The sequence below is a fragment of the Onthophagus taurus genome, chromosome 3 (genome assembly GCF_036711975.1).
Source record: "Onthophagus taurus isolate NC chromosome 3, IU_Otau_3.0, whole genome shotgun sequence".
Classification (NCBI taxonomy): Eukaryota; Metazoa; Arthropoda; class Insecta; order Coleoptera; family Scarabaeidae; genus Onthophagus; species Onthophagus taurus.
Window position 1 is genome coordinate 24971179 of NC_091968.1, and position 15828 is coordinate 24987006.

The 15828-nt window shown below is 30.6% G+C and overlaps 1 protein-coding gene across 1 annotated transcript; it reads left to right on the top strand.

Moving 5' to 3' along the window:
* The first annotated feature begins 1714 nt into the window (after positions 1 to 1714).
* Positions 1715 to 9860, top strand: LOC111423533 (Smg5 nonsense mediated mRNA decay factor). The gene is made up of 4 exons (XM_023056773.2): positions 1715 to 2095; positions 2153 to 4112; positions 9045 to 9315; positions 9368 to 9860. Exons 1-4 carry the CDS (start codon positions 2022 to 2024, stop codon positions 9766 to 9768), a joined length of 2706 nt encoding a protein of 901 aa, XP_022912541.1. The 5' UTR covers positions 1715 to 2021; the 3' UTR covers positions 9769 to 9860.
* Positions 9861 to 15828: the final 5968 nt, after the last annotated feature.

A 15828-nucleotide genomic window follows, 5' to 3' on the forward strand; every position in this document is an offset into this window, starting at 1 on the left:
TTTTTTATGAAGTTGACAAATATGTCAAAATTAAAAGTTGAAAATTCGAAATTTTTGGTTTTTTGAGATAAATGCGTCAAGTTTGGACTCAATTTAAAGGTTGTTTTATGAAGATTACGAATATAATAATAAAATTAAAGTTGAATTAATTGTTATCCAATTCTTGTACATTTGAATTGATCTAAAAATATTTTTTTTTGAGTTAATCCACTTACCTTGCATATAATTTCATCCATTTACCCATTTTGAATTAAATACAACCTTTAAATCCACTTAATTATGTGTTTTTCATTAAAAAAAATTAAATTCAACGTCAATTTTGACAAGAACTGCAATATTTTGATCTTAATCACCATGGTAACCGAGCCAAGTTGGATAACCTTAAAATAATAAAATTTTATTCCGATTTTTTTATCAATTCTAACCTAATTTTTATTAATTTTAAAACAATTCGAATTCTTTACGATTATCTCGCATTCATAACAAATTCGTTAATTGTAATTAATTTAAATTGATTCTAATTAAGAAAAATAAATTAGAAATATCTTTTTATGATTTTATCCACTTACCTTCTTTATAATTCCCTAGATAAACCAATTTTGAGTTAAATACAGCCTTTTAAACCAATTAAATAAGACTTTTTCCTTAAAAAAACTTAATTCAATTTCAATTTTAAGAAGCATCTGCAATATTTTGATCTTAATCACCATGGTAACCGAGTCAAGAGTCAAGTTGGATAACCTAAAAATAATAAAATTTTAACCGTTAATATTTCGCTTTATATTTTAATTTTTTTTAAATTTTATTTTATATCTTGTATTCCTTCATAAGTGAAATACACTGTATAAACAAAAACATAGAAATGTCAATTCTTCCAATGACCATTTCATGGCCATTTTGGCTTGAAAGTCAAGTGGGAAATTTAAAACTATGTCATTCTGTTGATAAAATTAAGCCAAATTTCCTTTCTTTTTTTTGTGGTATTCTGAAGGGTCGAAAGCCCTTTTTACTGCTATTTTTGTAACTCCAAAGGCAACAAGACCGCATTATTTTTGTAAATAAGTGGTAACATGCATTGACAAGCTATCAACCCGCCATTTTGGCTCGAATACACAGGCTTCATGAATCGGTCTTTGATACATGAGGCTTTTAATTAATTATAAATTATAAATAAATAACCACCCGAGAATTACATTTAAAATGTTTTTAAAGGAACGAAATAGCTTCGTTTTTTTAATAAATTCGATTTAATTTGAACATGTAAACTAATTTCCTAATTTGACAGTTATAGAACTGCTAGTGCCATCTATTTTACCTCACTGAAACATACACGAAGATTAGAGTTAATTATAACCTAAACTGCGTTTATTAAAACGTTTTCAACTTTGCCATAATCAAAAAGTAATTTGAGACATCGCGAAAATGTGAAATATAAGATAATATAATGAAACTAATATTTTAAAAATACATTTTTACTTACTTTGATGTGTCAATCAAAGATGGCGCTCGTGCATGTTTCCTAAAATTTGTTAATAATTAAATACTATATCTAAAATGCAAAAAATGATGTTTTTGTTATTATTTTAAATAATGAGGCTTTTAATTAATTTTAAATAAATTAATGAAATAAATAACAAAATTCAAATAGATGGCATAGAAACGTCATCCAAAATTTTTAAAGTACAACTTCCGTCCGACAGATGCTCGGGTGCGCAATTTTCTTCTCAATAAAAACGCCATCAGCAAGTGTGACGGTGTTAATGATTCCGTTAAGGGATTTTTGATGTGATGGTGTCGACGTCTTGTCCCGAAATTGACGATGGTAATGTTAGAAACGGTACTAATAGTACCAGCGATAGTATGACCGGGATGCAACGTGCCGTAAAAGGTAGGAAAGTATCACCCAAAACCGACCGTTTATCCGTCCAGCTGCTAAACTCTTGACCGCGGTGAGCCCCACGGAGAATGTAACGCTACAGAAAAAACGGAGCAAGCGTTTTCTTCTATTTTACGTTGTTAAGATGAAGAAATCTTACAACGCTACCAGCGATGTCCACCAAAAGGAGGGGCAAGAACATGCCAAAAAATTGTATAGGTAAGTCATTTATGACGTTTAAAAAGGCGGGAAATTCAAAAATTATTTTTTTATTAGATACATAAGGGAACATGTTAAGAATTTGGATGATGCTCGAAGTTGTGCAAGAAACGTTTCGGACCTTTTCAAACCAAGCGTTCAAGTACAACGAAGTAAATTTAAAGATTATTGCGAACGATTAATATTTACAAACCCATTATTAACGGGTCGAAAAGGTGAAGAGCTATTATGGCGAAAAGGTTTTTATGAAGTAGTAGTTGCCGCGAAGCAATTAAAGAAATCTGAATACACATCGGAAGAAAAATCGAGTTTAGAGAGCCACATAAACGCCGGAATTGGCCATTATCACCATTATATTCTACGATTACGCAAAGAATTCGATTTGGATTTGAACGGGGTTGTCGATTTTGTTGGAAATGTAGAATATGGGCGATTAAAAAGAACGGAGGTGATTGAAAAAGAGATAATTGAGTGGGCTAATTTATCTGTACACCGATCTTTAGTGTATTTAGGCGATTTATCGCGATACAAATTAGATTTATACCCAAATTGGGATCAGAATTTAGTGATTCGGTATTATTCTCAAGCCCTTTTATTTAAACCTGAATTTGGAATGCCTCATAATCAAATGGGAACTTTGGCGAATAATGGAAATAATTTATTAGATGCGAGTTATCATTATTTGAGATCAATGTGTTGTCGGAACGCTTTTGAAGGGACAGAAAATAATTTGATTAGGTTATTTGAGAAAAACGCGACGATTTTGAGCCAATTTCCCATTGAGAATCCCGAAAGCGATGTTATTATCCAATTAGAACCGTCTGATTACATCAAAAGATTCATTTGTAGGTTTTTAAATTTAGTTGAGGTGTGGTGGTTTGAAAAAAAGGTAAATCGTATTTACGATTTATGCCACCAAGCCAATGTCGATCTCCAAGAATGTATGAATTATTTAAAACCACTCACTGCAGAAAGTGTCGATACAAACGACACAATCGATTCAGACTCAAACCCACCGAATTATTTAAGTCACAACGTCATTTTTAAAATCGTTTCAATTTGTTTAATTTGTATTTATAAATTGCAATCGTCAAATTCGTCCATGACGTCGAGCGTTGTAGCTTTTAGTTTGGCAGTTTACTCCCAATTAGTTTCAACTGTAATTAATCATATTCAAGAAGGGATTTTAAACTTTCCTTTACCCCCGCCGGAAAATAATTTAAAAGATTTAAAAAAATGGTTAAATAAAAATTCGAGGAAAAAAAAATCGGTTAAAAGAACGAGACGAAGGCGAAAATTAATTAATTCCGATTCTGAGGATGATGATGATGAAGAAGAATTGAGCGATGATAATAATGATGATGACAACGAAAGTTTAAATTCGAATCAATCAGAGGAAGAAGATGATTCTGATGAATCATTCGATGAAGACGAAATTAATCAAGAAATTAAAGAAAAAATCGTCGATGATAAATCGGATAAAAGCTCAAACGACGGAATAAAAAACACCCAAGAAGATATATTAAAAAAATCAAAACTTTTGGAATTAAACGATTTATTATCGATAATCGGAGACGAACCTTTATTACAATCGATTATAATATTTAACGATTATTTAAAAACCGACGTTGAAATATTAAAATCATGCGGGAAATTAACCCGATCCCTCCTACATCAAATCGTTAACTTAATCAATTTAATAAACATCGATTTTAACAATAACAAAGACTTAAATTACACATTTTTAAAAGAAAATGTTAAAAAATTGGCTTTGCCCGAAGATGTTATGTTAAAAGGGATCGAGATTTTAAGCGAAAATCAACGGGAAATCGATTGGAAATTGAGTCAAAAAGTCGAATTGGGCGATAAAGAACTAAACGTTTTAAGAATTATTAAAACGGTTAGTTTCGGACAGTATTTAACGACCGTTCATGAAACCGGTGTTGTTTACGATAAAGAAATTAAATTGTTCGTTGCTAAACAAGATGAAATCTTTTCGAATGGAACTGATGAAATTGTAAGTAAAAGTTTAATAAAAATTTAATTTGAGGTTATGTTAATGTAAAAGTCAAAAGTGACACATTAAAATGTATAGTGTGATCTTAAAAAATTGATTTTACCTGGTTAAATTGATTGCACTATACATTTTTAAAATGTCACTTTATTTTAACCTAACTTTTTTACTAAATTAATTCTGGAACTGCACACTTATTAAATTTAATAAGTTATTTATAAATTTAATTTTATGGACTTTCACCCTCGATTTTATTGCTTTATAACATAGTTGCTATAAATATTTTTTTCAAAAACTGCTTTTGTCCACAACTACCTTATAAATAATACAGGGTGAGTTTTTTCCATGTTTACTTACTTATTAAATTTAATAAGTTACTTATAAATTTAATTTCATGTACTTTCACCCTCGATTTTATTGCTTTATAACATAGATGCTATAAATATTTTTTTCAAAAACTACTTTTATCCACAACTATCTTATAATACAGGGTGAGTTTTTTTCCATGTTTAGTATGGAGATCTTGAAAACTAGCGAAGATAGAGAAACGATTAAATAGGGAAAAAATTGCAGTTTTATGAACTCAATTTAATGAGCTTTTTGTTTTTTTGGATAAAATGCATATCTAACTACTATCCGTGCAAATACTCACTTTAAAGATCGATATCTTCGTAACCGCACGATGGAAAAAATTGCGGTAAAGTTTATTGTAATCAGTGAACATTTCTGCGTATCACATGTTAATTTGGAACTTATCGCGAATTAAGTGAAAAAAGTACCCGATTTTTGAGAGTGCCAGCAACTTTGTCTATTTTGCGATTTTTTTTCTCCAAAACTATTTGACGAAAAAATTTCAAATTTCGACTGGTGGTAAACCGATGTGTTCTTAATGTGGGGCATATTTTATTTTTTCAATATTCCATATAATTAAGTTATTTCGAAAGCGACCTGGCGGATTTTAACGTGGTTTTTACCAAAATATGTCAAATAATGGCGGTTGTCGGATTCCGTTATTAGTTTTTCAAAATTAAAGCTCCCTAATTTTTTAAGAGCGATTTAATGGAATTAAAAATTAAAGACAAACAGAAATAAGCTATGCGGGGAGAGGAGGGTTCCTTCCAATCGAAACAGATGGTGTGCCCCAGACAGTACGTCGCGCCTTTATCTTACCTCCATAAAGAAATAAGGCGCGACGTCCTGTCTGGGACGCACCATCTGTTCTGATTGGTTTCTCTTTAATTTGTAATTCCATTAAATCGCTCTTAAAAAATTAGGGAGCTCAAATTTTGAAAAACTGATAACGGAATCCGACAACCGACATTATTTGACATATTTTGGTCAAATCCGCGAGGAAATCCACCCAGCCGTTTTCGACATAACGGCGTCTTATTAAACCGCGATTTTCCACGAAACTCTATGGAATATCGAAAAAATAAAATATGCCACTCATTAAGAACACATCAGGTTACCACCTGTTCAAAATTCAAATTTTTTCGTACGATAGTTTTCGAGAAAAAAAATCGCATGGCCACCATGGAAACTTACGTTTGCCTTAAGCTGTCATAACCAAACGTATCTATCAATTGTTTCCATAGCGTACTACCTGAACAATTGCAAATTAAAGGAATAAATGGCTATAATTTATTTATTAATAGGCCTTTTTTATAAAGTCATGGCCAACTATGATTTCCATTAGAAAAATTACAAGTTTGTGTCATAACTCTAAAATTATTGCTTAAATAAAAAGATTAGTGAGACTATTTTATTAAACATATAATACTCTACAAATTTCTCCTTTACACATTTTTTCTAAAATCAATAATAATAGAACCATAGATATCCAACGATATAATAAAAAAACGGTTTTTTTCGAGATATCTAGTTAGCCATGCATTTCACCCAAAAATTAAAGGCTCATTAAATTGAGTTCATGAAACTACAATTCTTTCCCTATTTAATCGTCTCTCTATCTCCGCTAGTTTTCGAGATCTCCATACTAAACATGGAAAAAAACTCACCCTGTATGTATCTTATAAATGAGCTTTCTAAAAAGGGTGGTCATTTTTCACAGAGTGAAGAATACATGCTGTGTTAATTCCGTATAAGCATGCATCAATAATAAATTTAGTTGTGACCCGTGATACCTTTGGCGCTGATAGCATACAACACAAGAACAGCTTCTTTACCGATTGAATTAATGATCACATTTTTGATTTTTAGTTGTCTAAGAAATAATCTAAAAACTGTTTATAGCAGGCTTGTAGTTTATTTATAACGAATAGTGACAAGTGAGTGACAAGAAGATTGAAAAGGAAAGTATTGTTAATGTTAAGATTGATTAATGAAGTGAGTAACTAAAAGAAATAAAATCAGGGGTTGATATGTGTCTTTTTCCAAACAACCAAGTGAATTGTGCTTATTTATAAAATAATTTTGTAATTTAATTATAGTTTTTTATTACATACTTTTTTTACTTCATTTTATATGTTTTTTTATTTTGTTGTTTTACTTGTATGTAATTTATTTTATCAAATTTTGTTTTATTATTAACATTATAATACCTGTTACACTATATAATTGTTTTTTGATAACTGTGTATGTTGAAATTTTGCAGAAACAAATTCGCTATAAGCGAAAATTGTTTCTGTTTAATTTTATCATGAAGTTTTCAAAAATCAAGGAAATCAAATTTGAAAGATTTTTAAAAATTCCCGCGCATGTTCACTAGCGCCATTGGTATCGCGGGTCACAACTAAAAACAGCGTTAAATCTAAAGGTGGAGAACACGCCATCTATATAAGTATATATATTTATTTAATCTATGGAAGAATAGCGGTGGATAATCAACTTGACACACTAATAATAATTATTTGAAACGTCAATATTTCAAAAAACGTCAATTTAAGGTTTGACATTAAAAAAACGTAAACAAATTCCTTTTTTCGTATGATTTAACCATAAATTAATTAATTTTCGTGAAATAAACATGACGTTTCATAAAATTGACATTTAATTTTTACAAATTATTGTGAAGTTGGTTACAGTTGGTAACATTGAATTTGTGTCACGTTGACGTTTAAACTTTATTCAAAAATTTATTTAAAAAAATAAATTTGTCCACGCCTACCTTATAATATATACCTTATTAATGAGTTTTCTAAAACTAAAGGGTAGTCATTCATCTTTTTGTAATTTACTTGACAAATTAATAATAATTATTTCAAACGTCAAAATTTTAAAAAACGTCAATTTAATTTAATTTTTTAGGACTTTCTAAAGGTTTGAAATTAAAAAAACGTAAATACATTCCTTTTTTCGTATGATTTAAACATAAATTAATATAATAAAATATAATAAAAACATGACGCTTCATAAAATTGACATTTAATTCTGGAAAATTGACGTTTAAACTTTATTCAAAAAGTCTTTTGTAATTCGCGACGGTAATGAAAGCTATTACAGTACTCAAACGGGTGCTGTAATGAGATTTTAGTAATATTTTATGGAACCAGTTCAAGTTGGTGACATTGGGCCATTAATTTTTCTAGTTGTCAATGTGACAATTTTAATGAAGGAGTGCTTTAAGTCTTATGGAACGTGTTTTTATGCTTTTTTTTAACAAAAATAAAATAAATTTTAACAATTTAGGGAAATATGTAGGTATTTAGCAGTAAAAAACATTGTCTAATTGTCAATTCAAATTTCTATTTTCAAGTGTTACGGTATTACCAACTGCTATGTTGTACTATTGTCAAACTATATTATTTCCCTACAATGTCAAAATTTATATTATTCGAATTCGTACATTTCAAGCGTATCTTACGAAACTAGTTTTTTAATATACTAAGTCCTGGACGTAAAAGACTTACGTCCAGCTACGACAATTAAAGAATTTGTTACTATTAATTGTTAATTTATTGTTATGAACATATTATAAACACAAAATAATCAACGTTTAATTGTTTTATTATTTCATTTCATGTTTAAATGCAAATTTATAATAGTACATTTGTTCAATATGTGAGGTTAAGTCGATATGACATTAGTCGATATGAAATGACATTTAATTTTTTTGCATTTGCTAAAACTCGCAAAAAAAGCTTTCGTTGTCGAATGCAAAAGTGCCATTTTCCTATCTGGTATCAAAAATAACTATTTTGGTATGATTTAAGCATAAATTAATTAATTTTTGTAAAAAAAACATGACGTTTCATAAAATTGACGTTTAATTTTGACAAATTGTTGTGAAGTTAGTTATAGTTGGTAACTCTGAATTTATGTCACATTGACGTTTAAACTTTATTCTGAAATAAATTTATGGAATCAATTTCAACAATAGTCATGAACAAAGTATAATAATAATAATCTTTATTCGATGCAAATACATAAGAAATTACAACATGTCATAATGTCACCTAATTAGACCGGATAAATTTATCAAGAGGTGGTAAAAGTGGGCCTAAATGACGTTTGTATTTTTTTGTTGTTGCTAAAAAACATTATTGGTCAAAACTGTCTGTTCCAACCTTTGTTTCATTGTATGTATGAATGATAACTGGTTTATGTATATGTTAATTGATACTATTGTCATGATGCATTGTGGAAAGAAGAATGACATTTTAGTTCATGAAATTTGAACGGGCACGTGACTTTGTGTCTCAACCTCGTCATCGTCCTTGCCACTTTCTTCTGTGTAGCTAGAGATTGCTCTACAATATAATCCGGATCTTCATCAGAAAATGTCTTCTTCATCGCTATTGTTGCCGCTACACTTATTAATATCTTAATCTTGCCATATCTTCTCTCTTCTCCCTCTCTATATACTAACAGGTGTATCTACTGCTTAAACCAATGGTGTGCTGGGTATCTCAGACCCCAGTGTGCAGTTCCAGGATTAAATTTTGAACTTAACACTAATTAAATGTTATTTGGTAGATACAACGTGAAATAGATGTGGAAAATTTCGACCCAATTAAAAAATCAATCGGTGAAAATAAATTAGACCCAAAAAGTCAACTCCTAAAAATGAAACATATGGGACAACTCTGGTTAACAGCTGAAGTAAAAGATTTAGAGACTCGAGTTAAAGGAAAACCATCGCTTTCACCTTATTTAGTAATAGACGCCGATTCATTAATATTACACACTCAAATGGTGAAGCAGCTAGTTTATTCAAGAAAATTCATCGTTTTAGTCCCATCAGCAGGTTTGAAAATCCCATAAATTTAATAATAAAATAATCTAATTAAAAAAATTAGTTGTTTCAGCTTTGGATGATTTAAAATCGGAAAAACAAGAAGCTCGCGATGCGATTCGTTGGTTAGAATCGCAATTTCATCAAGGGAATCGTTTTTTCCGATGTCAAAGACCGCAAGAGCGAGCTCCAATTCCTTATATTGTCTATCCGAAAAAACGCGACAAGGAAACGCAAATTTTCATTCAAATTATTGAATGTTGTCATTATTTGGCTCAACAACAAAAAGGTGCCAGTAATTTAGTAACACTTTTGGTGGGAAATTCAAACGTTAACGAGACGGCTAATAACAAAGTTGAGAATAAACTGAGTTATGTTGGTTTGGCGAAAACGGCCGGGGTAAATTTGGAGGGAATTGTTGAGTTTTATGGGAGATGGAAGAGGAGTGTTAAAGGAAAGAGATGAAAAAGAATTATTTGGCATAAAAATGGGTTAAATGGTGATGATATATTGAGATAAAAGAAGTTTTTCTCGATATATGGAAGTTTTGAAGTGAGTTGGTGAAGATAACCTCCAAAGAAAAACGCTTTCTTTGATTACTTTGAAAACAAAAAAAGAGACTATTCTTTCTTAAGACTATGACTATTCTGTACTCTTTAAACTCATCCTTATTTTTTAGCATCTGTCGTACGTTTTTATTGTTCTTTACTTTTTTTTATTTTTTTAATCATCCATAATTTTCCATTTATTTTGGTTTCATTTACAATTAATTTCATCTTAGTTTTGGGTTTTTAATTTTTTTTTAGTGTGTACTATTATAAAATTAATTAACGTTAACTTAATTCTCTCTGTTATTAGGATTTCTCTTTGTAAAATAAAATTATTAAAAGTTTAATGTCTTAAAGAAACTTGTTGATTTTTATCCCAAATTAATAATTTATTACCTTCTTTTTTGTGAAATTCGCAGCTCAAGTAAGAACTGATTTGATTAATTGAGGTTACGATGAAAAAATGATTAAGTAAAATGAAAGGAATTGAAGTTTTGCATAATCGTGGGATATGTTACGAATAATAATTATAAAAATTTGTTTTTGTATTAATAAAATGTTGTAAATATGTTAGAATTCATTAAGTATTGTTGACTGTTTACGTTTTTTATTGTATTTAATCCATATAAAGTCGATACGAAATAATTTTGTAAAATTTTTGACATTAACATAACCTCAAATTTCATTTTTCACTAATTTCTTATTGTAATTCATGTTTGTGCGGTTGAAACGATTGAAAATGATAATCTTAGCATGCCAAGAACTAAAACCATCCATCATATGGGAGTTTTGATGAAGAATTGGACGAAAATCCGTAGATTAAATATTTGAATATATTTTTGAAGCTGAATGTTGAAATCCAAAAGAAAATGTTCCGAAATCAACAAAACAAAGTTAAAGCAATAAAACTACAACATTTCATGCATAAATATTATTAAAATAGAAATTTCAATAATTTTTGATTAAATTTAATTGGTGACATTTGACATTTCGAAGTTGGCAATACCGGAGAAATTTAAATTACGAATTTCAAGTTGAAGAATTTAACCAATCAGAAAACGTTATTTATAACGTTCTTGCAATAAACAAACGAAACTGGTAGATTTTAGTGTGATTTCGAACGTGGCGAGGAGCGTACGCTAATTTTTGTCCTCCTTCAGTTAAATAACCAAAAGAAAAGTTAGGTTACTTAAACACAATTGTGACATAACCTCAAAAATAGAAAACTTATTATTTTAATAAGTTAAATAAGAAGATTATTCGAATTAAAATTAATCATCTTTAATATTAAAAAAGAAAATTAACTGGTTCCTGATCCAATTGATACCATTCCGAAGAATTTTCCAATCCAATCAAGAATTATTGTTTCCAATTCCTTTGAAGAGTCCAAGTTTCCTTAACCGAGAACTTCAGTAAACTACAAGATAAGCTAAGTTATAGTTTCCAATTTTATTATTATTCGTTTTTTATTTTAATTTTCATTTAAAATTTCACTTACCTTAAATATGATTAATTTGAGTTATTATTTTGTTTAGTTATGTTATTACAATTTCTATATACTTCGTATTAACTACAAGTTAAAAGATAATATCGTGACTGTTAGTTAATAAATGGCTAAAAATTGTCAAAAGTAAAGCAAAAAAGTTTTATAAATGGGTTGTTTTATAATTGCCCAACTGTAAACGAAACAATACGAGCTGTTAATAAGCTCTCTAAAATAGCAATAAATTCAAACTAAATACAATTCGGAACTTCGCACCGAAGCACGTGTTTATACAAATGCGACAGTCGATCAATTCGGGATTCCCCTAATTACATCGTATCTTCCGTTTTCAGTGTATACACATTTCAGTGTATACACAGTGTATACAGTACTGTAAAAATTAAATCGACGTGTGGTTCGGTTACTCATCCCATATTGACATTTTACACCCGAAGGGGTAATTACCCACAGGTTAAGAACCACTGCTTTATATAGGCCTCATAGCAATTTACCTGAAGCTTGTTCTTCATTTCAAATTGAAGCGCCAAAAAGAAGGGTTGCTATCAGTCAGTTTTAAGCAAAAATTACACTAGGAAAATTCGAGATGTTGCCATTGGAAACATTCGAGTTTAGTTGCACATCTCTCATTATGGCTAAACCCAAATGATATTAGTTCTAGTTTCTTTAGTTTGATAAACATATACAACAATCTAACGCTAAATTACTATTGAAAGTAGAGTTCATAGAAAATTCTGTTCATATTGTAAAAAAGTCGGAACTGGCAAAAGTAGTTGTCGTTCTATATTTGTTGTTATAGATAACGAGGTATATGATGGACGTTAAATAAAATTGATCAGAAATTTAGCCCATTATTTGCAAAAATTAAAGAAAATCTGGGTTTCCAAAGAAATAGGAAATGATAAACATAATTTTCTTTGGATATTCACTGCTATAAACAAAGAGGAATGCAATGCAGCTCAAATTAACAGACTCGGAAGTTCTACTTAAATCAAAATTTGCAAAAAATTATGAAAAACAGATTTTCTCAAGAAATAAGAAAGATTTTTTTGCAATATTTCCATTTTAAACATGATGAGGAATCTGCTGCAGCTCATTTTAAGTTCATCAATGATTTTGCTGAACCCGAAATTTGCAAAAACTCGTGGAAAATTAGTATTGTAATGAAATAAAAAACGGCGGAAGTATTTTTTGCAACATTTGTTGTATTAGACATGGTGAGAAATTTGGTGCAGTTCAAATTAAATTGATTAAAGATTTTGCTCAAACTAAAATTTACTAAAAATCATGTATAAGTAGGTTTGCAATGAAATGAGAAATGCCAGAAGGATTTTTTTTGCAATATTTGCATTTTAAACATGATGAGGAATCTCTGCATCTCAATTTACACTGGTTAATGAATTTGCTGAACCTGAAATTTGCAAAAACTCGTGGAAAATTAGTATTGTAATGAAATAAGAGACGGCAGAAGTATTGCCGCAGTTTGGCTTTAGAAGAAATAGATCGACATCGGACGCCATCCGCACTTTGGTACAATTTGTTCAGAATGGCTTCGAAGCCAATAATTATTCGGGAGCTGCTTTTTATGATTTAACAAAGGCGTTCGACTGCGTCTCTCATGACTTACTAATTCGTAAATTTAGTGCCTTCAATATGGACATCAGCAGCATAAATCTTCTCGAATCTTATTTGACGAACAGATCGCAGTATGTTTCCCTTGACGGTCTAGAGTCCGGTCGTCTTCCACTTAGGTTTGGTGTACCTCAGGGCTCAGTATTGGGGCCACTCCTGTTTTTGATATTTATCAACGACCTACCCAGTAACATTCCCCATGATTCCGACCTCATCCTTTTTGCTGATGATACAACCGTAATGGTCTCCTCAACAGATGCCGATGCTTTGCATCACCGCATATCTGAGTCACAAGCCTGCATCTCAAATTGGATTCAGGCCAACAGACTAAGCATGAATAGAGAAAAAACACAAACTTTAAACTTTTCACTTAAACGTCTCAGGTCGTGTTCGGAGCCGGTCAAGTTCCTGGGGGTCTATCTGGACTCTGGTTTGACGTGGAAGGCCCACATTGACCAATTGACGAAAAAACTGAATACCATTGTATTCGTCATTCGGAGACTGAGAGACCTTGTCCCGTTCAATGTTGTGATGAACACATACTACGGCTATTTCTTCAGCCACGTATCGTACGCGTTAACTTGTTGGGGTCACTCCGCCCATGCGGATCGTGTTTTTGGTGTGCAGCGAAGATGTGTTAGAGTTATGGCCGGTCTAGGTTTTCGGGACTGTTGTAGAGCCAATTTCATTGATTATAAGATACTAACTTTCCCTTCGCTTTATATTCTCCATTGTCTCTTATATATCAAGGGTAATATCTCCAAATTTAAAACTCTTAATAGTTATCATAATTACCACACAAGGGCAGGTGATACCTTAATTACGGACTATTCTCGGACGGCAAGGGCCAGGGATGGTGTCAATTATTTTGCCATAAAATTCTACAATGTCCTTCCGAAACACATAAAATTGTTAGAGAGTAACAATTTCAAACACAAAATAAAAAATTATTTAGTGGCGAAGGCCTTTTATACTGTTGAGGAGTTTTTGACCAATGATTTTGATGACTAGCTATGACCAGTGTGTCGCCTCCCAGAAGCCTTTTTCTCTCTTTTTTGTTTGTTCTTTTGCTTACCTGTTGTTACTGATTACTACGTTTAGTGTACTTACTATTATTGAAAATTGCATTTTTGCGTTTATTGTATTCTTTTCTTTTATGACCTGTGAAAATCACTTTGATGCTATCACCAATAAAGTATTATTATTATTATTATTATTTTTTGCAACATTTGTTGTATTAGGCATGGTGAGAAATTTGGTGCAGTTCAAATTAAGTTGATTAAAGATTTTGCTCAACCCAAAATTTGCAAAAAGTTATGGAAAACTAGATTTGCAATGAAATAGGAAATGCCAGAAGGACTTTTTTGCAATATTTACATTTTAAACATGATGAGGAATCTGTTGCAGCTTAATTTAAACTCATCAATGACTTTGCTGAACCCGAAATTTGCAAAAACTCGTGGAAAATTAGTATTGTAATGAAATAAGAAACGGCAGAAGTATTTTTTGCAACATTTGCTGTTTTAGACATGGTGAGAAACTTGGTGTAGTTCAAATTAAGTTGATTAAAGATTTTGCTCAACCCAAAATTTGCTAAAAATCATGGAAAACTGGGTTTGCAATAAAATAAGAAATACCAGAAGAATTTTTTTTGCAATAGTTGTATTTTAAACATGATGAGAAATCTACTGCAGCTCAATTTAAACTCATCAATGACTTTGCTGAACCCGAAATTTGCAAAAACTCGTGGAAAATTAGTATTGTAATGAAATAAGAGACGGCAGAAGTATTTTTTGCAACATTTGTTGTATTAGGCATGGTGAGAAATTTGGTGCAGTTCAAATTAAGTTGATTAAAGATTTTGCTCAAACTCAAATTTGCTAAAAATCATGGAAAACTGGGTTTGCAATGAAATCAGAAATGCCAAAAAGATTTTTTTGCAATATTTCCATTTTAAACATGATGAGAAATCTGTTGCAGCTCAATTTAAACTCATCAATGACTTTGCTGAACCCGAAATTTGCAAAAACTCGTGGATAATTAGTATTGTAATGAAATAAGAAACGGCAGAAGTATTTTTTGCAACATTTGCTGTTTTAGACATGGTGAGAAACTTGGTGTAGTTCAAATTAAGTTGATTAAAGATTTTGCTCAAACTAAAATTTGCTAAAAATCATGGAAAACTAGGTTTGTAATGAAATCAGATATGCCAAAAAGATTTTTTTGCAATATTTCCATTTTAAACATGATGAGGAATCTGCTGCAACTTAATTTAAACTGGTCAATGATTTTGTTGAACCTGAAATTTGCAAAAACTCGTGGAAAATTAGTATTGTAATGAAATAAGAGACGGCAGAAGTATTTTTTGCAACATTTGTTGTGTTAGGCATGGTGAGAAATTTGGTACAGTTCAAATTAAATTGATTAAAGATTTTGCTCAAACTAAAATTTGCTAAAAATCATGGAAAACTAGGTTTGCAATGAAATCAGGAATGCCAAAAAGATTTTTTTGCAATATTTCCATTTTAAACATGATGAGGAATCTTCTGCAACTTAATTTAAACTGGTCAATGACTTTGCTGAACCCGAAATTTGCAAAAGCTCGTGGAAAATTAGTATTGTAATGAAATAAGAGACGGCAGAAGTATTTTTTGCAACATTTGCTGTATTAGGCATGGTGAGAAATTTGGTGCAGTTCAAATTAAGTTGATTAAAGATTTTGCTCAAACTAAAATTTGCTAAAAATCATGGAAAACTAGGTTTGCAATAAAATCAGAAATACCAGAAGGATTTTTTTTGCAATACTTGTATTTTAAACATAATGAGAAATCTACTGCAGCTCAA

Excerpts from the sequence above, each read along its gene's own strand:
- LOC111423533 (XM_023056773.2), top strand. The coding sequence starts at position 2,022 with ATGAAGAAATCTTACAACGCTACCAGCGATGTCCACCAAAAGGAGGGG. Across the intron at positions 4,113-9,044 it reads CGAATGGAACTGATGAAATT|ATACAACGTGAAATAGATGT; the intron begins GTAAGTAAAAGT and ends GTTATTTGGTAG. Across the intron at positions 9,316-9,367 it reads CGTTTTAGTCCCATCAGCAG|TTGTTTCAGCTTTGGATGAT; the intron begins GTTTGAAAATCC and ends TAAAAAAATTAG.